Source organism: Artemia sp. Qi Xiang Cuo, chromosome 2 (assembly GCF_049724085.1).
Source record: "Artemia sp. Qi Xiang Cuo chromosome 2, ASM4972408v1, whole genome shotgun sequence".
Taxonomy (NCBI): domain Eukaryota; kingdom Metazoa; phylum Arthropoda; class Branchiopoda; order Anostraca; family Artemiidae; genus Artemia; species Artemia sp. Qi Xiang Cuo.
In genome coordinates this window covers 78,260,572-78,288,324 of record NC_142795.1, presented here as the reverse complement: position 1 = coordinate 78,288,324, position 27,753 = coordinate 78,260,572, and the positions used below count along the sequence as shown (strand labels likewise).

The 27,753-nt window shown below is 35.7% G+C and overlaps 2 protein-coding genes across 3 annotated transcripts in view; one reads left to right on the top strand and one right to left on the bottom strand.

Moving 5' to 3' along the window:
* The window catches only part of spn-E (tudor domain containing 9 protein spindle E), a 191,656-nt gene extending 176,951 nt beyond the window's left edge, over positions 1-14,705 (top strand). Inside the window, exons 22-26 of the mRNA XM_089103288.1 lie at positions 2,736-2,870; positions 6,544-6,688; positions 9,150-9,277; positions 11,586-11,861; positions 14,455-14,705. Coding sequence (XP_088959414.1) covers positions 2,736-2,870; positions 6,544-6,688; positions 9,150-9,277; positions 11,586-11,861; positions 14,455-14,569 — 799 coding nt within the window. The 3' untranslated portion in view covers positions 14,570-14,705. The remainder of the gene's footprint in view (positions 1-2,735; positions 2,871-6,543; positions 6,689-9,149; positions 9,278-11,585; positions 11,862-14,454) is intronic.
* Positions 14,706-22,307: 7,602 nt separating this feature from the next.
* The window catches only part of LOC148955643 (uncharacterized), a 33,983-nt gene continuing 28,537 nt past the window's right edge, over positions 22,308-27,753 (bottom strand). For both annotated transcript variants that reach the window (XM_089108288.1, XM_089108289.1), the window contains exon 8: positions 22,308-22,739. In XM_089108288.1, coding sequence (XP_088964414.1) covers positions 22,671-22,739 — 69 coding nt within the window. In that variant the 3' untranslated portion in view covers positions 22,308-22,670. The remainder of the gene's footprint in view (positions 22,740-27,753) is intronic.

The following is a 27,753-nucleotide window of genomic DNA, read 5'->3' as shown; positions in this document are numbered from 1 at the left end:
GCATTACATCCTTAAAATATGGTCGGAGTCAGGTGTCCACAGAAAATTAGACTTATTCAAAATATTCTTTTTTTCGGTGATAAACTTATTGGTTTCATAATAGTCCGATTACTCAGAGAAAAGGCACACGTGTTAATAAAATTTAAAATCGTTCTACCCTCTACCTTTGTGGTCTTTACCCCTTTTTAAAGAAGAACGATGTTAAACAAATCCTGTCTTTTAGTTTTAGACATTTAAAATTTTTATTTTATATCCCCGATTGGCTCGTGTTCATGTGGGAAATTTTACATTGGTAGGACCCAGCAACAACTTGGTGAACGTTCGTATGAACAAAAAATTTCAATAGATAAGTCCCTGAGATAATAGTAAAATAACTCGTAAGTCTGGAGTACCTGATGTAACGGCAAATCAGGCCGTGTTGTATGGAGAGCTATTACAATCAGGTTTTTATCAATTTTCGTCCCATCTTCCCTTGGTCCGTCTGTTTAGTTAATTTCATTGCTGAATAATTTTTGTGTATTCTCTCTTTTTTCATTTGATAATCCACTAGTGTCTTTTTTGTATATAAGGGGGTTTAAGAAAATATTATTATTATATAAAGAATGTTCTGCAGACTTGTTAAAACTTAGGTCTTGCGCGGGCTGGCACAAAAGGCTCCGACGACAGCGTCTATGTTGCTGTAGACCAGGATCCTCGGTTGACGGCCTCTACAGCGGGGTATCCTTCCTGAGGTATCGTTGCAGCTTTTTTGTTGTTGTTCTCGTATGCCTCTCATGAGACCGGGATGTGCTTATTGAAAGAACGTTAAACGGGATGTGCTTATTAAAAGAAGGTTAAACGGGGTGTGATAATTGAAATAACGTTCAACGGGATGTGCCTGTTGAAAGAACGTTAAACGGGATGTGATACTTGAAAGAACGTTAACCACGCGTTTCTGCACAAGATTTGAAGAGTATTTTTTTCTGCACCTTCGAGTTTTGTAAATATTTTTTGCTTCACCTTTCACATAAGGTGATATTGAGGACGGGTTTCCTCTTTACTAGGACTCAAATGCTTCTTCATTTGACCTACTAGTAGCAAGAGACTCGGGGAAATAAATGTCTAACACCTTAAGTATCAATTTGATAAAAGACAGGCCATGCAATCAAGAATAAAGCAATTCATGGCTGCCACCTGGGAAGAGCCGGGTAAGGAAACCCTTCCTCTCTTCAGAAAATGGAAGACACCAAAAACCTGTCTTTGAGACCTAGGTGTTTGCCCTCCTTTGCCCTCAGATCTGTTGAAGACCAAGTGATTGTTGTTTTACTGGATATATTACTATCTGTTAACATATTTAAATTGCTTTGACATTATAATCGCACCAATCCGTTGAAAAATTATTCCGCCCCCCCCCTTCCTGGCAGAATTTTTTGGCGATGTCCGTGAAATCAGTAAAATGTTATCCAGAGCTTTTATCTAGTACCAGATTCAGTATTTGTATTTTAATTAGATATTTGTATTTAATGAAGAGCCAGAATACGTCTTTGGAATGATGAGTATTAAGGCTCTTCTTACATTTTCGCTTTTACTGATTTTCCTTTCTTTTCGCTATGAACAGATATTGGTTATTTGTATGAACAGATATTTGCCGATTTATTTGTATTACAATGGTATGCCCGACTCTTTCTTTTTCAAAAAGATCATCGATACTATTAAAGAGTCTTTGTATTATATTTTCAGAAAAGGTTCTTGTCAAAGGCAAAAAGGTCAAAGGTGAAAGGTCATATGTACTCTTGACAGTAGCGCAAGCTGTGATTTTTTTTTCTTATTAGCAAATAAGTCATACCAAAAAAAGCGCGACATTGAAATTGCTATATAATACTATCAAAACTAAGCATTACCTCTTAATATCGAAATAGCTGACGCATATTAGCGTGTTTTGAACGACCCAAAAAAGGACCCTTCAACTACTAATACACTTTCTCGGAAAAAAAACTCTCTTATTCCTCCTCCCTTCTCCCACCCTCACTAAACATTTCATCAACAATTCTAAAAATAAGAACTTTAAGAATCCCTGACTCATGCTCTGTAGTCCATGACTAAACTTGAGAGGTCCAGAACTATTAACTGTTTTACAAGATAGCCAATTGGTTGGATTTGCAAAGGTCAAAAGAAGGTTCTCAGACTTTATTAAAAAAAAATTCCTTGGTATTATTTTGTTCATGTAAAAAATATAAACCTTTAATGCGGAATGAAAAAAAAAATTCTGTAAATTCCATTTGGTCATTAAAATCAATGGTTACCTTCAAGAAGAAGCAGAAAATAATAAGTACTGGATAATGAGTAAACGGCTAACAATTGTAATTGTTTCATAGAGAATATTTTTGCTTATGATAGCTTCTCTAAAGATGTATCTTGTGGAGAAGGAATAATCCACTTACTATTACCTCACGGGAATATACAATTTGCATCTAACGCGGCTACTTTTTTCTTAAATATTCAATAATTTGATTATATATAGATACGACTAAGTCTATTGTATCAGCGTTTGGAAATAAAATAGAGTTTGCCTTTGGGGGCTTGCATTTAGCTAGTTTTCATATAATTTTGAATCACCCTCATCAGCTAAAGCTGCCCAGAAAAGACTGTGAAAAAAATAGGGTCAAGATTATCTTAGAAATGTCTTTTTTTTTTTTTTTTTTTTTTTTTTTTTTTTTTTTTTTTTTGTCAGTATGCTTACTTCTTTTTCCTTGTAGGCTTATTGTAGCTGCTCGAGTAACCACAAGTCAAGATGGGCGGCATTTAACAGCTTATAGTACAACGCTTCTTCCTGCTATTCCGGGGCTATGGGCCATTATCACTATGCTCTTTGCCCCCCGAATTGAGCTCAGGTACTCCTGATCATTCTATTTACTGTTTTTAACTAATTTTTAGTGACCTATTATGCAAAGGTTATGCTGGCGTAGTGCTTGTAATTGCAGGTTGCCAATGTCTCTCCGCCAAAGTGGGTACTTTATATTAAAATTGTATGCTTTCAGTGTTCACGTTCTGAAACCAAAAGATTGCCTTTTGGTTTCTGGGTGATTTATCGTTGTTCAAATCCCTTGCTTAAAAAAGTGGTAAAACGACACCAAACGTATCTTATTGGCACACTCCATGTACACCTCGTTCTACGGCTGGCCATGTGTACCTAACAGAGGATGTATTTCCTCTTTGTTTTGGGAATACTAGCAGGGCTGGGGAGATAGTTTAACTGATTGATAAGGTAAATAATAACGATATGGTTGTAAAGTTCAGGAAATATAAATGAAGGCTGATTAGGCAGCGTTGAATGGGACATTCTGATATCAAAGGATTTTGGCTATCTATACTAAATACATTTATAAATACACTTCCTATCGATAGCCAACAACCATTCGATGAAGGTAAAACAGAAGTGACTCCTTGAGCATGCTAATGAGAAAGAAAAAGATAATTAGCTCTATACAAATTTAATAGATCAATAACATGTATCCCGACGTTCCAATTTTTCATTTACCATGTTTGGTATGACGTGCTACGTTTAATTTACTTGCAATGTTTATTATTTGCATATGACATAGTATTGCTCTCGAAATCGGCTACGGATTTGCAAAAGATTAGAGATTTTGGATTGTTGTTTGGGAAGTAAAAAATTAGTTTTAAATATTGATAAATGAGTTGTATTGGTTTTTGGAAAAGAGGAAAGGGAAAAGAATTAGTTTTATTTTAAAGGAAAGAGAGGAAAGTTGTTAAGTATTTTATATTTTTCGGATGTAAGTTTGCAAGTTCAGAGATATGGATTGACCAGATGCAAATTTCGAGTTGGGAAGGACAGAAGGCTTCATAAGCGATATTGAAGAGCCCCCTCCCCCCCCCCCTCCCTTAGGCAACTAGGACCAGTAGATATTAAGTTACACACGAGAATTATTTAGACGAAAGTAGGGCCAGTTGTAAGCTGTGGTGGGCAAGTTTGGGGGCTCGAAAAAGGGAAACAAATAGAAAGAATATATTTAGGATATATCAGGTAACTTCAGGGCTAAGTGGGAAATTTAACAGGTTGGTGTTAAAGGGTGACATAGGAATGTTTTTACTAAGGGTAAAAAGACTGGTTAAAATGGTAGGATGCTGGGTAAAGGCTATTGGTTTATTAAATTATACACAGTGTTGCACATTAAATGCAGTATTACACTAATATGGCATTGCGCACGGCGTCCGATAACATATATATATATATATATATATATATATATATATATATATATATATATATATATATATATATATATATATATATATATATATATATATATATATATATATCCCAGGGAAATCCCCCTCCGCGGAAAGTCCTCCCCTGTGAAAAATTTTGTCAAGGAAAATTCCCCTCGGACAATGCCCCCCCCCCCCCTGGACATTCTCCTCACATATAGATTTGAGCAGCCAATGAAAATTAAGACGATAAAGAAGAATGAAGAAGAGGATGGATTTTCGAATATCCCACCTATGATAACTCATAGGTGAGGCCTCCCAAAATACGAAAATAAGAATTAAAAGAAATATAGGATATTCTACACCATATATTCTGCATACAGTTTGAAATATAGGTAGAATGTATCAGAATTCCGTCTTTTCTTTAATATTTCTATTTGTCATACCTTCCCTTTGGCTGCTCAATTTTGCATGTAGAGGAATTTCCTGAAGAAATCATCCGCGGGGGGAATTTTTGGGAGGGCCGGGGGAATATGGGAGAAGCCTAGCACCGTTGTACACAGGAACAACTTGGATATAATTGTCACAGTGTCGACTGTTATATTTGGAAAAACTGTTGAATTGGGAATCGAGCGGTATTACTATATTGTTATTAATGTAGCTAGTTCAAAAAAGGAATCTTGTCCCAACTACTACTACTACTAACAACTTACCGCAGCAACAAGCCACCTGAGGCCAACACAGTTACGCCCACTTCTCTTCTATCGCAATATATTCAAAACCTCCCTTTTTACACCCGCCCACGAAGTTCCCATTTCCTTTAAATCTTTCTTTATGACGTCCTCCAACTCCAGACGAGGACAACCTGCTTTCCGTTTAGCCCTAGATGGTTTGCAAAAAAGAAAAATCTTCGGCAGTCTGTCATCCTTCATCCGCACAACGTGCCCTAGCCACCTCAACCTTTCATTCATTATAGCCCTAGAGAGCGGTATTGAATCACATTTTTCGCACAGCCTACTGTTTGAAATACGGTCAGTCAGCCGGGTACCCAGAACAATCCGTAAGTAATTTCTCTGGAAAACATCTAGCCACTCTTCATCCGATTTTCGGAGCGTCCTTGCTTCAGAGCCATATTCGACCACTATCATCACTGTAGCTTGTAATCTTGGTTTACAAACTAATTTTCCTATTCTTCCAGACTTTTTTAACTGTGAAAAAACACCCTGAGCCTTGGCTATTTTATTTTTTAACATCTTCACTGCTCCCACCATCTTTACTAATAATACTACCAAGATTAGTGTGAAATGAAATGCAATGTGCACATAGCGAATGAAACTGTTTACCGTTCTTCCAGTCAAAAAAGTTAATAATATTGATGTTTTTTTAAGTAATACATTGTAAATCATATTTTATTTCCTATTGATGTTTGTTAATAAATGTCTTGAGGTTATGTGATACTTTAAACAATCGCCCTATCTTGTGTATTATAAAAAAATTAGTTTCTAAGGCCGAACTATTTGGAATTAAATTGATTAACTGTGTTGTCATAACTTGTAGAGCTTGAATAAGAGATCTGAGTAAACGATAGAAAACTAGAAGCCAACATCAGCTTCCCTAGAAATCTTAGAAAAACTGTTTAACTTGTCGTTTTATGGGGGAGATAGATATATTCAGATTGAATGAAACTTGTATCATTAGAAAGTGTGAATTTTTGTTTGTTTCAGGTAAACGGAGCAGAATTTTCTTTTAAAGATCAGGAAAGGGCAGTCCCTAAAAAGCTCTACCATGCCTGCTAAAGAAACGTTAAAGAATCAGCTCAGAGGAAATATCATTTGAGTAATTTGACAGCTTTGGAAATTCGCTGTGGTGCTACCTGCTGTGATAGAAAACCTTGCCGTCTCAGGGGACGTCCCCTGAGTAAGACGTCCCCCTGGCGTCCCTTGTACCGTCTTATTTATGCTTTAGGTACATTGAATAGACATCACTTTGCTTAACAATTAAAAAAATTATATATAATTTTTTCTTTATTTTAAACCAGCCTCTCTTTAGCGTTTCGAACTGTTGAAACATTCAAGATCCCCTATCAATATTTGCCAAAAATTTAATAAAATATCATTCGAGTAATTTGGCAGGCCTGGGAGTTCTCTGAGGAGTTGGGAACATTCTCTAATTAGTCCTTTGTCTTTGAAACGGTCAGCTAGCACTGAGAGTCGCAAAATGATTTTAAAGGTATTGAATGGCTTTAAACCGAAAGGAGGCGGAGCACGAGCGGAGGAGGCAAAGGAGGTTGAAATTCATGGCAGAGATGTTGATTTATGTTCTTGTGTTTTGCAGATGTGACGAGAAAAAAAGTCGGCTCACTGGTGCTATTTGTGGGCTAGGATATGATCCCAATTCTCCTATCGCCAAACCAATTTTTCCAGACCATGATTTGGAGGTGGTATTTGATGTTCAAATCACTAATAATGACATTCACACGGTTAGTCTAGTTCGAGTAATATTTCATTCTTAAAAGGGTGTTGATTCTCTCGTCTGTGCTCTAATTTTTTTTTTTTTTTTTTTTAGTTGTTTTTATGGTGAAGAGTGGAAGAGTCCTTTTGAAAAACATGTTGTTTTTGTTTTGTTTTTGTTTTTGCTCAGAACTGTTTTAATGAGAGCCAATTGATGTATTTTCATCTGCGGAATGATCGCCCCATTTCTTTTTAGAGATGTCATTCAGTTTTTGACTCCCACTCCTTTAAAAAGAGAGTTTCTCTTGTTTTGAATTTGTATTTTTTTTTAAATCAAGTGAACAGCAATCTATAAGGATTTATTTACAGTTTGTTTTCTGTTTGTCTTTTCTCAGAATGTCTTATGTAAGAAAATAATTTCTTTAGTTCAATGAAATGTTGCTTTAATCATGTTTATTTTTCCCTTCTTTGCTCTTGTCTGTTATTCATTGCAGAATAGAATTTTAGAAGACCTATTTTTAGTTTTAGAATCATTCAAGTGTTGATATTTTCTTAGTCACAATTTAAGTAGGCTAAAAGCAAAATCCAGCATTATCGCTAAGTTGTCAGGGTTGTTTTCTTATGAACATGGTTGGCTGATACCTTGCGAGCACAACAGAACCTTGAAAACTTATGTCAGCCGGGCCAAATTTTATTAGCGAACCCAGGGCTCATAAAGCTTTGTTGTCGCGTGGAAATGAGCATTTAGGTTAAATAGCAAATGTGTGCATATTTATATATTTTTTTTCAATTTCAAGGTGGGGGATTCAACTGATTAACCACTGTCTTACCATCATTATGATGGGCTAAAAATAACGAAAACTGGTTTAATTTAAAGATTAGAAAATAAAGGTGTGTGGAGCAACTAGCTACTAAGATTGGTAAATGTCAATACCGCACTTCAGCGTGTACTAAGAACTCTAAATTGTATTAAGAATTAACCCACAGTGGTATAAGGGAAATAGCTCGCTTTTATTTACCAGATTGTCGCACAGACCTAAACTTAAACGCACTTCCAATTGAAGCTTACTATGAACTGAACTTGAAATACCGAAATGAAAAAAAGTCGCCTGTTTTCGCGGACCAGGTGGTGCTGACCAATCAGAAGAAGAGCAAATTGAATGGACCAATCTTAACAACGTTCAAAATTCACTAGTTATTAATACCAACTTCTGGAATCGTAAATTTATTACTACAAAGCCGAAGTATTTTTTCAATCAGACTTAAAGCTTTGAAACGTCAGTACCTTTGAGACACTCCTGGAAGTAATTTATATAGAGGAGAAAAAAGACATTTATATGTTACAAAATGAATGACGTACCATGTTATCCAATCGAGTAGTTATTAGCCCGCTTTGGGATAGCTTTTAGACACGTTGCGTGACACCCTCCTGTTTGTTTTGCACAAGAACTAAAATACGGGATCCCAGTAGAACTTTTTTTGTCTGATATCAGATTTCGCCACGAGTTATGTCTTTTTCTTTTTTTTTCTTTTTTTTTAAGCCAGGACAGTCTGGCTTTCGACAAAATTTTTTGGGGAAAAACAACTTTACAACTCATTATTAGAAGACTCCCTCCCCTCGTCTTCTCCCGTGCTCGTAAGTATTGACGATCAAAACATATGGTCATTTTGTTAAAATATACATTCCGTTAATTTCATGCAAGAAACAGTACATTTTCCTGTTGAAACAGGATTGTCTTATTATAACAGATAAGATATCCTAGTGAACGTAAGAGCAGAGATTATTTAGTGTTGACAGAATTAAATTCAAGAGCTTTGATATTTAGTATTATTAGAGAGGTAAAAATTATATATGGTCTTCCTAAAGGAATTCCCGCTTGCAACTCGATTGTTTGTCCAAAATTATGACACTGCATGGAATTTTACGTTTTGTATATATCGTCAACGTCTGGGAAAGAATATCTTCCGAATAATTAAGTTTCTTCTGAGAAAGCTTGAGGGAAATTTTTTGCATAATCTAAGATCTTTCACTGCTTTATTGTATTGCACATAATTCTAGTGTATTGTAATAATTTTTCTGTTGTAGTAATTTGCAAGAATTTTCTCCTCAAAAAATCTCAGGGGAGGGGGGCAATGTGACAAGGGCGTCAATAATTGACCAAGTTGAAGAGTTTATTAAAAAAAAGAGTGAAAAACAGAAAAAAAGCAATGAGGGCACCAGAAAAAATTCGTTCATTCGTTCAATTATCAATTAATCAGCAAGAGGCTATTGCCATTATTAACCAACGCTTCGGAGTCTATTTCGTAACACTATGTTCATACATCCAATATATTCATTAATCAATCTTTTCTTTGGAGAAATACCAGTTTTATTTGAATAAATACTGCTAGTATTTTTTATTTCTAATTTACGAGGGGAAGATTGATACCGGTATTTGCCAACGGTTCAGAGGCTGTTTTTATAGTATGTTTAGCATCAATTTATTTCAGATTGACCGTTTGCGACAACTTATGAACGCTGCTCTGGACAGCACAGACGGACAGTTTGGAATGTTGGGCAATGATCGGGCCACTCTTTTTGAAATCCATTCCAATATTCATGATTGTTTATTTGGAGGGTATGTCTTCTGTATAATTTGTTTCTTTTAGCTGGATCTTATCAGCTTTTTCCTTCCTTTTTTTTGGTACTTATATCATATACGCCCTACCGCTCAAGTTGTTCATGCATTGACGCACTGTAAACCGGTTTCTTTCGCTAGTTACTTTCAACTTAGAGTGAGAAAAGACAAAGAGAAGTGACAGAATGGATGGGAAATATATCATTTGGGCTATGTATTTGCACATTAGGGGGGGGGTAAAATATTTGGACAGTTTGAAGTCAAAAACCATTCTTACTTAATAATATCAGAATGATTGTAGCTAACACATTTTGCATGCAATACCGCTATACTTTACCCCCACCCCCATTTGGACTATAAATATATAGTCCAAATTTGTTAGAAGTATTATGTTTTTATCCTACTTAGGTTTATTTTATTAGGATTAACCTAACTTCACTTCTTGAGCAGTAGGGTGTATATCATTCAAGTACTTTTTTTATGCTCATACTGAGATTATGATAGAATAGTGGTTAATTTTCTACACTCGGGAAAGTGGTGATGGTTTACATTACGGCCTTTTTTCTGCTTTGCTTCTCTGATCTCACCTTAATATTTTTCTGTGGTCCGTGGACCCATTAAAAAGCTTTTCACATTTTCGATGTTTTACCAGAAAGGTAGATATATTGGATCTTGTTTGAACTGAAATCATACAAGGATTTTTTATGAATGTAATTGGGGAACCAAAATCGCCAGTTGCCCCCCCCCCTCTCCCTGCCCCTCACAACCTAGATTTTTTCGTAAAAATTTCGGGATGTTGTATCTAATTTAAATAAAGAAAAAAGTGCAGAGATTTTCAACGTGTATGGGTTTGTCGACCCTTTAAATAGGATCAAATGGGATCATCGGCCCTAAAAATTCCTGTCACATCTCCCTGTAAAATTTTTAGCAGGAAAGTAGGTATACTGAACCTTGTTTGAAATTAAACCGTACACGAATTATTTTCAACCTAAGTGATCAGAGACACAAAATGTAGCCCTTTCTCACTGATTGGCGTGGAATTTAAGAGCCAAGTAGATTGGGTCAATGGGACAAAAGAGTGATAATTTTTTTACGTCTTCTTTCTCCGAATTTTGCACAAAAGGGACAGATCCGCATCAGCGTTGTCGATGTTAAAAATTTGCCGTCATAAAAAAAAATTTTTGGATAAACTAAAACTTGAACAGATATCCGAGTCAGAAAGGAACATTTAAATCCTAAATTAACCGGAAAATTTGTATTGTATCAAAAAATTACTATTTGTACCGCATTATACCAAGAAATTTCAAACTTTAACGCATTGCACAGGGATTTCTTAATTGCACCAGCAACGATACAATTGTACCTTGTTCGCAACGTTGATTCACATGAAACGTATGGTGAAATTAATTTGGGCTAACAGGAAAACAAAAAATTTATTTCAGAGGTATATAACACTTCTGAGCCTCATACACCTTCCACTGTAAAATACTGGGACTTGTTAATGAATAAAACAATCAAGGAATTTTAAACTGTCGAATTTTACAGCCCAATCAGTCTTCAAATTATCGTTGCATTGGGGTCTCTTTTATTCCTGGTTAGTGACTTGTAAACAAGAATTGTAAAATATGTTCATTTTCAGTGTAAGGAGTAGTTCCCTTTTGTCAACCTATTATTCGTTTCTGACATATTGCAGGATAGGAAATGTTGTCATGATGCTGGTGATTACGCAGCGATTACAAATAAAACGCAACGGTGTAGTTTTGTAATTATTTAAACAAAAAAAAAAAAATGGTGCTATAACTAGGTGGTAGACATAATCAAGTTGTTCTTACCGTCAGATACATTGGAAACAAATAATAGATATTCTGCCTTACTGCTAAAGTCTGTACATAGTTGTACATACTGCTGTATTAGGAATAAGAACATAGGTTGGGGTTATGTTACGGGGCAAAGTAATACAGAATCATCTTATGTACCTACTGCATTTTAAAATAGCAACATTTGGGGCCAGGAACGGAAAGTAAAGTTGGTTTTAACAGCAACACGAGCCTGGCATCTTCTTTTTTTTATTTTTAAGAAACCTTGGGACATACTATTTTAAAAGCTCCAAGAGGTGGACAACTTAATCGTTTAATCAATGAAGAAGAAACTATACTGAAGTGTTTTTTTTTTTTTTTTTTTTTTTTTTTTTTTTTTTTTTTTGTAAGACTTCTGTCACCGAAGCTAACCAAATATTGCATTAACGCTTCACGTTGCCCAAACGGCGTAAATCTGATTTGCCGTTGCTAGTGTTATTATCATCTTTTAGGAAGAGGTCATCAAATAATATTAATACGAGTGCAGCACAGGAAAACTGTCTTGTTAGACATCGAAAACCGATTGTACTTGAGCCGAGTCCGAATAGGGGACGTTGGTGCATGATAGAAAGTGATGATGTCCTTTTGGCTTCAATTTCAAGATCTTTCACTGAAATTTATGCAATGCACGATGGAGTGGACCTTGTCAAATTCGAAAATGCAGAAGCAAAATTGAAACATGTAAATGATCTTACTCTAGCGATTGAACAAGGAACATTAAATTCTAGGTAATTCCGTTTTAATTGTAGCTTTTAATTCCATTTACTTTTATATCTTGTTTTATAATAGAATACAGTATCATGTATATATATATATGTTTTTATCATTATAATGTATAGTGTATATTATTCTATATACACTATACATGATAATGTATAGGTATTTTTTTCATTTATTTCATTTCCTTTTTATAATCTACTGCAGTATCATGTATATATTTTGATTTATTCACTTACAAAAGGTTAGTGGTGTAGATGGATGTAGATGATGCCCCTGAAACACTGAGGAGCGATGTTCGTTATGCAAGTCAATAACTAATCCCATTTTTATTTCAACTAGGGAAGGCTATATCAGTCTAAGTACTGGATTCTCTGTGGCAGATGGACATTTAATTCTATTACGATGAATTTTTTCATCAGGTTGATAACAAGTTTGACAGAGTGGAGAATGAAGTAGCTCCTAATGAGTAATTAGCTTCTCAAAGGAAAGGTTTGCTCCCTATTCGTAAAAACGTAATTCGACAACGGCAATCCCTTGTTTCAAAATTAAAATAATACTGGACTTGTTTTGTTGAAATAGCAGCTGCCACAAAGTGCTATTTTTTCAAAGACGAAACAGAATATATATATATTATATATATATATATATATATATATATATATATATATATATATATATATATATAGCTATATATATATATATATATTATTTAAAAAAAACTAAGTTTTCTAAAGAGTTAAAGAGGCTGAGTTACAAGGTCGAACCTTAAAACGTACAGGGATTAGGAGGCACAGTTGGGGGGCTGCCGTCCCCCAAACCCCCCGCTTTCGCAGCCTTAAAAAAAAGTTTTTTAAACTGAAAGTAAGGAGTGACATTAAATCTTAAAACGAACAGAAATTATTCCGTATATGAAAGGGGCTGTGCCCTCCTTAACGTCTCGCTCTTTACGCTAAAGTTTTTATTGTTTAAAAAAAGAGTTGTGAGAAAGTCAAACTTTAGCGTAAAGAGCGAGGCGTTGAGGAGGGCACAGCCCCTTTCATATACGGAATAATTTCTGTTCGTTTTCAGATGAACAGAAATTATAATTTCTGTTCGTCTCAGAATAATTTCTGTTCGTCTCTTCTGTCAAAAGTATACTGATTGAATTCGGAATTAATCTATTTTTAGCGTTTGTCTTCTTTTTCCTTGACAACAAAAGAAGACAAATGCCATTATGGCTCCATGAGATAATCTTCTTTTGTCAAAAATGGCGTATGTCTCTTTTTTTTTATCTTCGTAACGGTACAAGATAGGACAATTCTGACGACCAGTCGATTCCTCGTGCTGAGTCTACCCACAACACATACATAACTCATTTTCTACTAAAATGGCATATGTCGTACTTTTATCACAGCCGGATGGTGATAATGTTAACCCTGATGATAAAGATAATAATGACAGAATGGACTATGTCTTAGTCGTCATCATCATCCTCAATCTCACAATTATTTAATTTCTTCAATCGTGTGCATCCACAAAGTTTCATCTAATCCTAACCCCTCGCCCATCCCTCTAGGACTTCCACCGTCAATCTGACATGACTTAGTTTTCAATTTCAATTTATTATTTAATTTATTATTCGAATAAAAACATAACACAAACATCAATAACAATAAAGATCCTAGAAGAGAACTTGTTAAGGACCAAAAAAAAAAAGAAAAAATTAAAGTGACACTGAAAGAAAAAGTTAAGTGGTAATTGTCCCAATTACAATTTTTATCCACAACGATCTCCATCATTTGAATAGAATTTACGCTCTTCAGAACCCCTTGCTGCAAGTCATTTGGAAATTCCATTTAAGCGACTATTAACGTAAACAAATCTATTAAGGTGAATTAGAAAACCAAACAAGGATTTTTTTTCATTTCATGGGCTTTTGTGTTTTCAAGTATTTAGTCCTCTATTTATGTTTTGGACTTTCGGAGGATCCTCTTTATCCATCCTACTCAACAAAAGATTAATATGAATAAAGTGTCAGGCTGGGCACATCTGCGAATCTTTTTCTCTTCGAAGTATATATAATACCGTGAATATCTGAAATTGGTGAAGGTCGACATTCACCGGTGAATGTTCGAAATCCTTTTTTTCTCCTTGGATTTGGTCAGCGTTGCAACTCAACTTTTCAGTTTTATGCAAGGTATAAACTGAAATTGGTTTGATGATGACGGGATAGGTTAATTAGGCTTTTAGCCCATTTCTGAGATTTATATCCTAATTTAACCCAACCTAACCCAACTTTTACCATCAAAGTTTACAGAAGACTGAAAAGCTGATCCGCAATGCTAGTTGAAACTAAAAGGAAAAGGAATTTCGGACATTCACCGCTGAATGTCGACATTAATCAGATTTCGGGCATTCACAGCAGCATATATACGCTGCTGAATAAAATAATGAGCATTTGTAATCCTATTTTTCGTCCATTGATTGTAACGATCTATCCATTTACTTAATTTATTAAATCTATCCTATCCTATGTACATTGAAATCTATCCTATTTTTTTCTTTTTTAGCGATGTATAAAATTATATATCGTTTTTAACATTGTTATTCTTTTTCTATCAGGAAGCCACTTGAGTGCCAGATCTGCAACTTTTGCTCTGTGACTTCAGCAGATATGGAATATCATCTTAAAAATTTCAAGCATCTTGAGATGAAGGGCGTATATGAAAATCTCTAACCAATTTTAGAAGTCTCATGATTAAGACTTCTGTGGAAGTGTGACTTTTTTTTCCTTAAGCAATGTCTGAAGGCCTCTGTTTTACGTTTATTTTGTATTCAATATTAATCGTTTATCTGGTAATTAAAAGAAGAGAAAGAAATTTTTCTTGTATTTCCTTTCGATAGAAAATTTCAGATGTATTTTAATGTCTATTCCCAGCCGCAATTGAGAGGAATAGTTGTAAAGGACCGAATTTCTTTATTTTTATATTGATGAAAAATATTTGTGTTTGTTTCAAACCACTTACGAGGAGTTAGTTAATTAAAGGAGTTAGTTAAAGGAGTTAAAAGACAAACGTAAGGTTACCAATTTTCGACAATATAGGGGGGGTGGAATGAATCGTATTTTCAATATCAAGGGAGGGACAATTTTGTTGTTTTAAATTTTTTAAATGAAAATACCAAAAAAAATTTAATCTAGGGTGAATTTCCAGCGCCTTCAATGTGTGCTACTAGTCGAAATCCTTGATTGAAATGAGCTCAGTTTATACTTTTTGCCCTGGGTTCAAATGGATACGATTTTTTGCATGCAATAATGATTTTTTGGTGAGAAATGCAATTATTGCATTCTTTTGGCAATTTTCTGATAATATGCATGTGACTTTTGGAATGAATTTGCAAGGTTTATGAACTCCTCTGATAAATTTGTCATGTAAATCGGGTCTGAAATAAGCTGAAATTGGCTCAATAAAGTAAATACTGAAAATTAGTTTAGACTTAAGAATCCATGCATAAATGGGGCAAAGACTAAGCTTTCTAGAAATTCTTACCGAAATCAGATCCCTTTAATTAAAATCTTTTGCTGCTTTCTGCATACCATCTGTTAACACGTGAACAATATATAGAGACTGTTTGACGTGTTCCATTCATGGACAAATATATGAACAAAGTTATGGTAGTGTTATCACGGGTAATAGCTCTCAGAGCTTAGCCGAAAATGACTGGACAAATAGATTTCGCCAGTGTTGTGAGTGGTAAGTCCCAACGATCCCAACAAACTAGAAATGTTAGAGCGAATTTTGATGATGATGACGTAATGTAGAGATCAGCAATGAAGCAGGAACAGGTGACGAAAAGAAATAAGAAAAAATTCAAAATAAAAGTTCAAAAATTTCATAGCAAAATTAAAATAATAAACAAGACCGACGAAAATATTTTCTGGTAGAATAGGACAAGTGCAATAAAAAAAAGAAACTATTGCCTCTCGAAACATGCAAGGACTCCTAGAATACCTTTCCTGATATTCTTAAGGCTTTTGATTCAGTTGGTAGACTTGATTTGCTATAAAATCTGAATTCTTCGGGTCTGCCAATCTTTTTTGTTAAGCTAATACCATTTATCTATTCTTTGACTGATAATATGGTAAAAGTGAGGGGTAACGAATTTTCAAAACCAGGGTAAAAAACAGGGGAAAAGGGGGAAAATTAAAAAAATTCAGGGGCAGATTTATTGTGCGCTCGAACGTCACGTCTGCTCTTTTTCTGCGCGAAAGTTATGTTGTTTTTTCGCTGACTTAGTTTAATTTCCAATTTCCCCCGTTAGCAGGGGAGGGGGATGGGGGAAAACAGTATCCTCGAGTGTTGTGCGATATGGCTGGTCAAAATGTTCCCCCCAAGGTTTTTTGACTCGACGATTTAAAATAAACAGGGTAGTAAATTCGTATCTTACTTTTCCGCAGTGTTTTAACCGTAGGGGAGACAATGCATCTGGCCTTCGGTGTACTCGGGCAGATTTACTTCGACTATATAATAGAAAGATAAGACAAAACTAATTGTAAAAAATAAAACAAATCAGGTAACTTTGGTAATCACAGCAAAAGATAATTACGGTTTTAATTGAACTAAAAAGGAAACGATAAAGGATTTGTACTAAACATCGTCTTCTTCATCGTTATTAACAAAAATATCTATAAAAACTCGCAATGCCTTGGCAGTCTTGGCAAGCAAGTGTGCAAGGCAATCCATTTTTCGGCTACTACAGCGTGAACTGTCACTGTTAGAACGCGTGCAGCTGCAACGAATCACATTTAGCAGATGAGGCGGAGCAGGTCCGATGTCTGTCATGATCGGAGTGAGGTATCCGTCACGCAATCACCAACCCCAGTCTTTTGGGTCGATTTCTGACGCACTATTACGCCATTCCATTACCTGATAGAAGACTCTATAAGAATGAAATTTTGCAACCGATGGAGTTGGTGGAAGTCTCTCTGGGCTCACAAAAGTTGATGTCTTTGAGTTGTTCAGTTTTTTAAGAAACCCCCTGTACCCAGCTTTACTTAGACCCTCCCCTTTCTTAGCCTTGTAGATACACAGCAACAAATTTTCTACCGCTTGCGGGACTTTTTTCTTCGTAGAGCGTTGATTAAGGAATAATTCACAGTTATTCCTAAATTTTCATGGCTTTTCGGGAATTGTAGGACAGCCTGCTTTGCTATCCCAAATATACGGGACGTTGTGTCACAACCAAGAACCGCGTTGCCAGCAAGAATTTAGTATCAAACCTGTCACGGCAATGGAGACAACCGATCATTGGAACTGCTGCCTTGAGAGTACTATCAGCAGGCTCAGTATTGAGGATGTTCACCTCTTTCATGTTCAAAGGTTGGTCGAAAGTTACAACTGATACCATTCCGTACTGTCGTGCTTTATCGGAGATAAAACGTAAGGTCGTGTATACACAAGAAAGATCGGAGGGATTATAGTCGATCTTAGGCAGAAAATCAATCGGCAAAACACCTTTGTGTGACCCATGGTGAATTGCTTGCATAAATCCACTCCATCCAATCCGTTTCGTGTCATGTATCCAACTTGCATGCCTTAGTAGGTCAATGCCATCGATCTTGTTGAAGGTGATGGTCGGGATGGGTTTGTACACCAGACTGTTCTCCTGTTGGCTTCTGTTGTAGAAGAAGAAAGGCACTTGTCCAACCTGCTGAAGTACTTCAAGGCTTACAGCTGCTCTTGGGATTATGATTGGAAATTTGGGTAGCCTTTTTGTGGCAGCAGCTAGCATGCCTTCCCAAGGAAAGTACCTTTTCCGTTGATAATACACAAATGTCGTGATCGACATTGTCGCCAATGAACTGGATGAAAGTTTCAGGAGTCATCCCTGGAAATTCTGTACCATGATAACAGCGACAAAACGCTCGAATCAAAGCACTTCAGAGTAAGAAGTAGAAAAACTTACCCTATTCAGCTGGTCGATGAGAAAACGTGAACCAGATTGGTGGTGTTGCTGGACTCCAAGGTATACTTGTAAAGGAGCGAGCAAAGATCGGGGACGGCAAGCCTGCATTATTGCTTGACCGATTGAACCTACGAGTAGGTCCTTGTCTGATCCCGTGATTGCAGTGAAAGAAAGAGCCTCAGAGATTGTGGTAAGAAATTAATAACTTTTTCCTTTTCTTCTATACTGCTCAGGCTCGGGTAGTCAGAGTCTGTACATTGCACTAACTTAATGTCATTCCTGATTACTTTGGCCACTGTCTCTATCATGAACTTCAGCTGGTCTTCTTCACTCGGCTGTGGAGTTCTGTAAAAATCACGAAGGATCTCATGTGCTTTTTTTCGGAAAGTCACAACACCAGTCTGTCGGCCTGTGTCAGTTAAAACAATGCGGTCGCAGTAGGTTTCATTAAGGAGTCATTTTATATGCTTTGTGATGTACGGCGACAGGTCTGGTCCAAGAAAAAGCCTTATCTTTTCTGATATATCTTTCAGTGTAAACTGTTCGTCGTCGAGTTCTTCGAAATAGCTAACAGCTTTAATGAATACATATCGATTTGTACTCTCCTGTGGCCTTCCAGCAGCGTTCACCGGATCAGTTGCACTAGAGTACCGCTTTGGAATCTCTCTTAGGGTTTTGAAGTTAGAGCAGCATATCTTATGATACACTGCATCAGCTACATGCAAATCCGAGCTTATAGATTTCATACTGCCGCGGAAACAATTAGCTCAATCGTCATTTTTCCTAGAATCACAGCGCTGAAGAATAGATTTTTTTCACTTCAATTGTGGTCACTTTTTGGCACTCCTCATTTTTTTTTTTTTTTTTTTTCGTCTCAAACGAAAGGACTAGCTTGGTATTGCAAAATATATGTTTGACTTCACCTCGTATGCGTCTTGACTAGATCTAGTGGACTTGTTTAGAGAAACTTCAGTATCACTAGAATTGTCATTCTCTCGTTGTACGAGCCAATTTATGGACGTCAGACGACAATAGTCTTTTGTGCACTGGCTGTGTACCATTTCATCGTCTTCAACTGTTATCTGTTCACCCCGTTGCATATTGGCCTCGTTGATCCGAAGAGCTTCTTTTTTTATGATTCTGACACTTTCACCACCAGTACAGATGCTGCGGCTACATAGCTGACAACGTTCATCTTCTTCCTACATGAATAGGGTAGCATATGAAAACTGCAAACAAAAATTTATTAAGCCAGAAAGGGGAGATTTTTGTACGGGCCACATTGTAGTCACACTTGTGGCTAAACCTAAGCCCTGTTTCTGACACGAAAACAACCCACAAATCGAATTTGTCCATAAGATTTGTGAGTTTGACACCTCCAATCAACCTCAAGCCAGGAGGCGCAGTTAAGAATTTTTACCAATTAAGCGGCGCTCAGACATATGACGTAAAGTGAGGAAGCAAAGTACCTTAAGTTGTACGTAAGTTTTACCGCTCGTTCACACGTAACAATAGAATTTAGGAACTATACAGCCAGCGTCTTAAATATGAAGCATCGCACTTTCCAAGTAACACACATTATTTCCTTTTATTTCTGCTCTGCCTCACAACATAAAATATTTAAAAACGGCTTGAGCTATAAGGAAAGCTCCAAATTTTCACTGAAGTTTTAATTCACTTTACAACCTTATCGACATCTTTAGATCAGTGTGGGATGCGCTTTAAACCTTACGACTGGTCGTAAAGTGGCCTTAAAGTACTTTGCGACCTGTATGTGAGGGCCGCTTTAGAGAAAGCCTTGAAGGGATGGGTTAGCGCGAGTTTCAAAAACTAGGTCACTAGTCAGACGTTGTATTTGCATCCAAGACATTGGGTTTAGCAGCCACAATTGTGACTATAATGTGGCTCAGGTGTTAGAACATTAGCCATCTCATGGTAAAATGCAAATCATCGTCTTAATGACGAAGGATCTTAGTATCATCTACCGAAAGCAGTGTCTTTTTTTCACCTCATGCCCCTGCAAAATTAGGTAAAGGAAAAACCCCTTACTGGCTTTGTCTCTGTTTTTGGAACTCTCTTCCCACAATCCTTCCCTTTTCTTGCTTTGAACCTTCACTTTCTTCCGGAAGTTCTTATTGATAATTATAAAAACAAAACTGTCTTACCTTTATAATCAGGAAATGTGCCCAATAGTTATGTTAAAGCTTTCACTAGGTGGCAACATGTGTTTGCACTTAGACTTATGGCGCATTCACACATAGCGAAAATCCGAGCGGATTGTGAAAACCGAGCCGATTTTCCGACCGGTTTTCACAATCCGCTCGGATTTCCACTATGTATAAATGCTCTATTAGTGAATCTCCAGCAAACAGGAAAGGAGAAGCACCAGGAAATATGATATTGAACTTTCGTTAAAACGGTGTTAGAGGGTTTAAAAGCAGAGTTGATAGACCTTTGTCTTCTCTCCAAACTTGTAGAGCCGTCTGACTATCTTTTTCCTTAAGAGGATATCTTGATCTATCCCTCTTTTTCCCTTATAACTGGAAAACGGGAGATAAGGCTAATGACAGAGCAATTAAAGTAACATATTCATTCTTCTCGCACTGAGAAACCCCAGAAAACAAATCTTGCAGACTGCTGTACATGATCTTTATTTTCCCCCTCTTTTCCCCTTGTAAGTGGGGGAACCAATTATTATACAACAATTTAAAAAACGCATATTCGATCTTCTTGGACCCAAGAGAATCAGGAATACCATTATCAGCATCAAAAACTACCGGTCGTATATTTTCGGGTTTCCCCCTGGATTTTCACCTTTCCCCCCCTTTTTCACCCTGTTCCGCCAAGGGGATTCTTGGGGAATTTAAGTATGTAGTACAGAATTTTTTTTTTCTACAAAATGGTGCAAAGATCATTTTAATTGCAATTTTGTCCCAGATTAACGGTTTTTCCGTAGATTTACTGGACTAATTGAACCGGAGGAATGCGCTACCTCAGAAACATTTGTTTTTTAATCTGTAAAAAAAAAATTGAAGGTTTTTTTTGAAGAAAAAATATATACCCCAGGGTTTACTTGGCAAAGGAGCTTATTCACTCATTTATTTATGGATAGTTTAGCAATTGTCGTGAAATCAGCAGATAATTTGTAACATCTACTAAGCTTAGAAGATAAATATATGGTTCCCAAAAAACTTCAGATAAACCCAAAAACAAGAGAAGCTGTGATAATTTGAGAGATTTAAGGACAAAATCGCATTTACTTATGCTAATAGGCAACTTCAAACAGTCCCAGAAGCAAGATGTCTTGGTCCTATGCTTAATAATAAAGCATAGATATGCTTACGCTTAACGACATACTTAATAATTATATGCTTACGGTTTGGCTGAACCCTTGGCAGCAGCTGAAAGTAGCCGTGAGAGATTTTTCGAAAGGCTGAATCAGTCTCGTATATTTTTCCAGGCAATGATTGGGTGTTAGTTCATTTTTTGTGTTATTGCAGGCATCTTTTTTTCTTTTTTCTATTTAACCCACTTACCTTCATAATGGACAATAAAATATTTCATTTATAATACAGGGAATTCGAAGAAAAAGTATATTAAGCTTGGTGTCATGCAGGGAAGTGGCACTGTTTTCAATCTTCGGGAATAAAAGGTCTGACGAGAGTGGTAAATCTCAATTTACGTTGAGCAGATATTTTCCGTCTGCTCAACAAACAAAAATGTTACTAATAATTCATTATGAGAGGGAGCTATGGAGAAAGGAAGGAGCAAAGAATTTGAAGCAGGGTTCAATTGAACTACAACAAATGGGTTTACACACCTCAACCCCTCCTTTAGTCCTAACATGTAACCTGGGAGTATTTTTCTTTAGATTTAAGCAGAAAGCTACAAATGGTAAGTTACTGGCCAAAAACCTTGTACGTGATGGATGAAGGACTTGGAAAACAGTTTTATAGGGAAAAGGTCTATAAATGTAGGAAATTATGTTCAAATAAAACCGACTGTCAAATAAAAAATCAAATGGAATCAACTTGTTGCTAGGGGTATACTTTTTGTGTGTGGCCTCTAAGCTTTTCTGGACCCTCAGACTTATGTCTTCCCTACTCCCACCCTGAGACGTTTTAATTTTCATGACTCTACACTTAATTGTCTGTGTTTGTGTACAATTCACCCGTCTTTCTTTTTTTTAAAATAAGGATCGCCACGTACATTTCTGGAAGAAAAGCCAATTTAATGGCCATGTAAAATTTCATTGAGATTTCATGTTCTTCTTTCGAATTTCCGGTTAATTTTGCCGCACACTGTTAGTAATTTGACTCATTCTTGATAAAAGCAGCGACAAAATTCGCGCCAGCAAAAAGATGACGATAATTGGCAAAATAATAACATCCCCCGTGTTCATAAAAAAAAAAAAAAAAAAATCTTGCTTAAAGCTTCTTAATGATTTCATGCCCACTTTAGATATATAAGATCTTTCGTAGAGGTGCTAAATAATTTATTGGAAACACAAGTACATCACATAAAAGTTTATTGACAAAACTATTAAACATATATAGCTAGATCAACAAGCCAAACTTCACAATTACTAGATTCACAGCCTTGAAAAGAGGTATTCAAACGTTCATTTAGGGAGCGAAAAAACTACAAAATAGATTATATAAAACGAGTGTACCTTAGAAAAGGTATGTACAAATTTCAAAAATGAATACAAAATTCACAACCAATGTCACAGCCTAAACACAAATTACTTAAAAATCAGTAGACAGATATACAAATCTTCAAAATAAGATGTAAAAAAGTACAGCTAATAAATTTCTAAGATTTCAACTTCACTGAAAATAAATTCGTTTAGTCACTAGGAAATCCGTAGAAATCTACTGTGCACCAGGGATGGAAACTGTGCTTCCAGCCAACAAGGGTGCAACAACAAGCGAGGCAACACCCTAAAAGTAAAAGAAAGAAAATGAATTACAGTTAGGTAGCATTCACACTATTTACACGATTTTATATTTCAAGCGGTTAAGCTACGGTATGTCAAAAACAAAGTTTATAGAATTATCCAGTAAGTTTATCGCAGATCATTTCTGGTCTTCATTCTCGGTACGAACAAAAAGCTCCTCCCACTTATTTCTACATTAGCGGGTTAGTCTGTTTCCGTCAATCAATGAGAAATGGTTATAAAGTGCATTATTCGTAATAGCGGGTTTCCACTTGTTTCGTGTCCAAGAGAAATCTGACTTGTCTACCCGTGAAAAGATCTAACGCCGCTTATGTTTATATCTGCAAAAACGTTCTCTGGAGCACTCGCACCTTGGTCCGGGTTTTTATAATGGGTGAGATAGGGTATGATCATACTGCTAATTCTATAGACTGTGGTCAAAAATAATCTTTCGCACTTAAACAAGTCTTTTAACACTAGGCTGACGTAAAAATCCATTAAATCATCATAATTACCGTCTAAAATCATCACAATCGTCGTAAGCAAATTCAAAAACTAAAAACATAGAATAGGGATGGAGTTTCCGATCAAGCAAGGAATGCTTTCTAAAAAAATATTTACTAATTTGCTTTCAAAATTTAGGAATTACTGGTGTGGAAATTCCTTTTAATTGCTGCTATATTGATCTTTCCCACAGCGTAACGTACGCTTCGATAGCGTACAAATCTAGGTAGAACTCGAGCCTATCTAACAAATGCTTGCGTTACGGACAAAATTTGCCCCTTAACTACATAACAACGTCTTAAATTCCACCAGTGGGAAAGGTTTTACGGTATAGTGTGAAAGAACCCTTAGTATAAAGCTAGGTTGTGACACTAATCAAATTCACTTGGACTTTTCCATAACATAAAATAAAATTTCACTTGGACATCCAAAATTCAAGTCACCCAGCACAATTCAACAATTTCAAGGACTCGTCCCCCTTCCCTTATCTGTAAAATTTCCCACAATCTTTTTATTTGTACCATAACGATTCTAACCCGTTACTGAAACACACCACCCATTTGACCCCACCTTACTTGAAAACAAATCTTTCTTATATTCTTTGATTTTTCATAGCTTGAACCATTGCATCTGCTAATAAACGGGCCTTTTAATCTTAAACCGGTCTATAACATCATATCATTGTGAAATAATGAGAGAAATAGTATAAATATATACATATACATATATAAATATATATATATATATATATATATATATATATATATATATATATATATATATATATATATATATATATATATATATATATATATATATATATTATTTAAAATCAATTTAAAAACATAGAAAAATTGAAGAAGACATGAAAACCTGATTAAAAGAAACTTTCTGTATAAAATAAACTAAAATTTTATTACCATGAATTTTTATTTATTGTAGTTTTGTCTGAAGCCTAGGGGTATATTTGGCCTAACTATTGAGGGGGGCAGCTATCAAGATATCGACTAGTGTCGATTGTCGAACAGTACTACCCTTTTTTTTAACAGTGTTTCTTTTAGAAGAACTAATAGGATGATTTCCTTAATAAAACGAAGATGAAATAAAATTAAATGATAACCAATATGTAAAATAACGAATAATGGAATTACTAATGAAAAATAAAGAAAGAAAGAATATTCAACAATAACGAACAATGAAATAAAAAAAAAAGTATGTTACCGTGAATGTTCGAAATTGGTGAATGTCGACATTCACGGGTGAATATCTGAAATACTTCTTTTTCTCCTTGGATTTAGTCTGCGTTGCCAGTCAACTTTTTCAGTTTTATGCAAGGTTTGTTAGTGACCGGTTAGGTTTTTAAACAATTTCTGACATTTATAACCTAAACTAACCTAAATTTAAACCATCAAATCTTTCATGAGACTGAAAAAGCTAATTCACAAAGCAAATTGAATCTAAGCAGAGAAAAAGGAATTTTGGACATTCACCGGTGAATGTCGACATTAACCAGATTTCGGACATTCACAATAACATATATATCCAGACAGAGCTAAGCTTGAAGCAAAGGCTGTCTACCATCAAATAAAATATATCATGCACCAAAAGATAAATATAACCGGACTAACAAAGAAAAAATAAATAAATAGTGGCATAGCTTGACCATTTTCACTGAACAAAACCACCGTTTTCTGTCAAGTCCTAGGTTAAGTCTGACTCAAGTAATTTTAAAATTCTCTACTTAATTGAACCACGTAAAAACAAAAAACAAAGAAAATTGACAAATACAGGGAAAACTTAATATTTTATTCAATTCTTCACCCCTCATGATTTTTTAAGAATTTAGATATAGACATGAGCTAGACGATTAAACAAAAATGGCTTTTGTGAAAGCGAATGTGTTCCTGATGACCTTTTTTGCTTTCATCGTTGCCATACAAATTCTCATAACTTCTTATCCTTATTTCAATTTATGACAAGATTTTTATTAATTTACAAAAAAAAAAAAAAAAAAAAAAAAAAAAACCTGGCCGAAGTCCATAAGGGATTTTTACATTATTTTTTGTTATGAAACTTCGGTGTTTACACACTATGGCCATCTACTCTTTTGTTTTTAGCATGTACTTGTACATGTATCATTACTTATAACACCTCAAATAAATCCTTTACCACACATTCATTGGTACACACACCACCACCATATAAGATGTAAAACTCAAGACACGAGAATATGGCAATTTTGACGTAAATCTTCTTGATGGTCAAACAATCAAAACAGTTTGAACTGTAACTTTCCGCAATTCTAATGACCATCTCCCTCCCTTCTATTTTAAGATGATCTGGGTCAAACATGAAAGCATAATTAATCTCTTGGATACAAAACGAACAGAAATAACGACTTTTAAACGTTTTTGACCACAAAATTAAAACAAACTTAGAACAAAATTGCATCTTAAAATTTTTATCTTTAATAAAATTAATAAATTCAAAATTGGTAAGACTCTCAGGAATGAAGGTAAATAGATACTAAACTCTCAAGCTACATTAATTTGTTGTTCGCAGTCGTCTTGGTTATTATGGTAATTTTATTCTTTCTGTTGATTAACACAAATAAAAACACACGGCTCGAAATAAAAATTGTTTTCAGTAAAGCGCAAATGACGTTCTCATCTTAAGAAGGCACAGGGGGCGTTAGCCCTACTCTTATTCGAGGTAATTTCTGTTTGTTTTAAGGTTGAATAGTTCATTTATTGTAATTTTTGCTCGTTTCGGGTTTTATTTATTGATAGTGATTTATGTTTGTCTTAAGCTTGACTTTATTTCTGTTCTTCTTAACTTTGACTTTATTTCTTCTCATCTTTCGTTTAATGTAGTTCTTTATTTTTCCTTTGCAAACTTGTTTTTTGGAAAAATTCCTTAAATTGATCTATAGCAAAGTGGGTATCTGAGTTGGTTTTAAAGTCAAAATAATAAACACAGAATAAAGCGTTCTACTATCACATTATTTGAAAAAAACTACGTTTTCTAAAGAGTTAAAGAGGCTGAGTTACAAGGTCGAACCTTAAAACGTACAGGGATTAGGAGGCACAGTTGGGGGGCTACCGCCCCCCAAACCCCCCGCTTTCGCAGCCTTTAAATAAAAAAAAATTTCTTTAAACTGAAAGTAAGGAGCGACATTAAAACTTAAAACGAACAGAAATTATTCCGTATATGAAAGAGGCTGTGCCCTCCTCAACGCCTCGCTCTTTACGCTAAAGTTTTTATTGTTTAAAAAAAGAGTTGTGAGAAAGTCAAACTTTAGCGTAAAGAGCGAGGCGTTGAGGAGGGCACAGCTTCTTTCATATACGGAATAATTTCTGTTCGTTTTAAGTTTTAATGTCGCTCCTTACTTTCAGTTTAAAGAAATTTTTTTTTATTTAAAGGCTGCGAAATCGGGGGGTTTGGGGGCGGCAGCCCCCCAACTGCGCCTCCTAATCCCTGTACGTTTTAAGGTTCGACCTTGTAACTCAGCCTCTTTAACTCTTTAGAAAACGTAGTTTTTTTCAAATAATTTCGGCACGTTTTTGTACAGTTTATTACTTATTATTGCTTGACTAACTGTTAGCTGATCGTGTCAGGAGTTAAAGTTGGGGGGCTGCCGCCCCCAAAGCCCCCGCTCATTAACATTCTTGTGTTAAGGCTTTTAATTCCTGAATACTCAAATCACGTCGTACAGGGTGCCTCCTAATCCCTGTACGTTTTAAGGTTCGAACTTGTGACTCAGCCTCTTTAACAGCCCCCCAACTGTGCCTCCTAATCCCTGTACGTTTTAAGGTTCGGCCTTGTAACTCAGCCTCTTTAACTCTTTAGAAAACGTATTTTTTTTCAAATAATTTAAAAAAGAAACTGAGTTTCTTTTTAAAGTTTAAATTCAGTATATAAAAAATTGCTCTGATGGTGATTCGAACCCAGGTGGTCCACCTGACAGTCTAGAGTATCAATCGCTGTACTATACAAACACAATAAGACTTATTGTTTAGCCATTGGAAGCTATTTCCGACATAAGCAAATTTCCAAAAATCTTGACATATGGTTTTCGGAAAACAAAGAAGGAGTGATCAGATTGAGCTGAAATTTCGAGGATAAGCTCCCAGGTCCTAGGAAAGCTCATTCTTTAAATTTCAGCCCGATCAGACAACGTTAAAGGGGGGTTGTGGTGAGAAAAATTAACATGGGCTAATATAGGAAAACGAGGTTTTTCGTAAATGTAAATTCGGGGGATAATTTTTTCGGTCTGAAAATATCAAAAGGCTCTAACAGGTCGAATTCTGCTTCGAATGAGTCTTCATTCAACCGGATCCGTTGCCAACTGTGGCCTGTAGGCGTGGCTAAGAAAAAAAAAGAAATGATGATGATGAAATTTAAGTGGCTATATTTGGTTTTTTGAAAACAGGGAAGGAGTGATCGGATTGAGCTGAAATTTCGAGGATAAGCTCCCGGGCGCTAGGAAAGCTTAACCTCTAAATTTCAGCCCA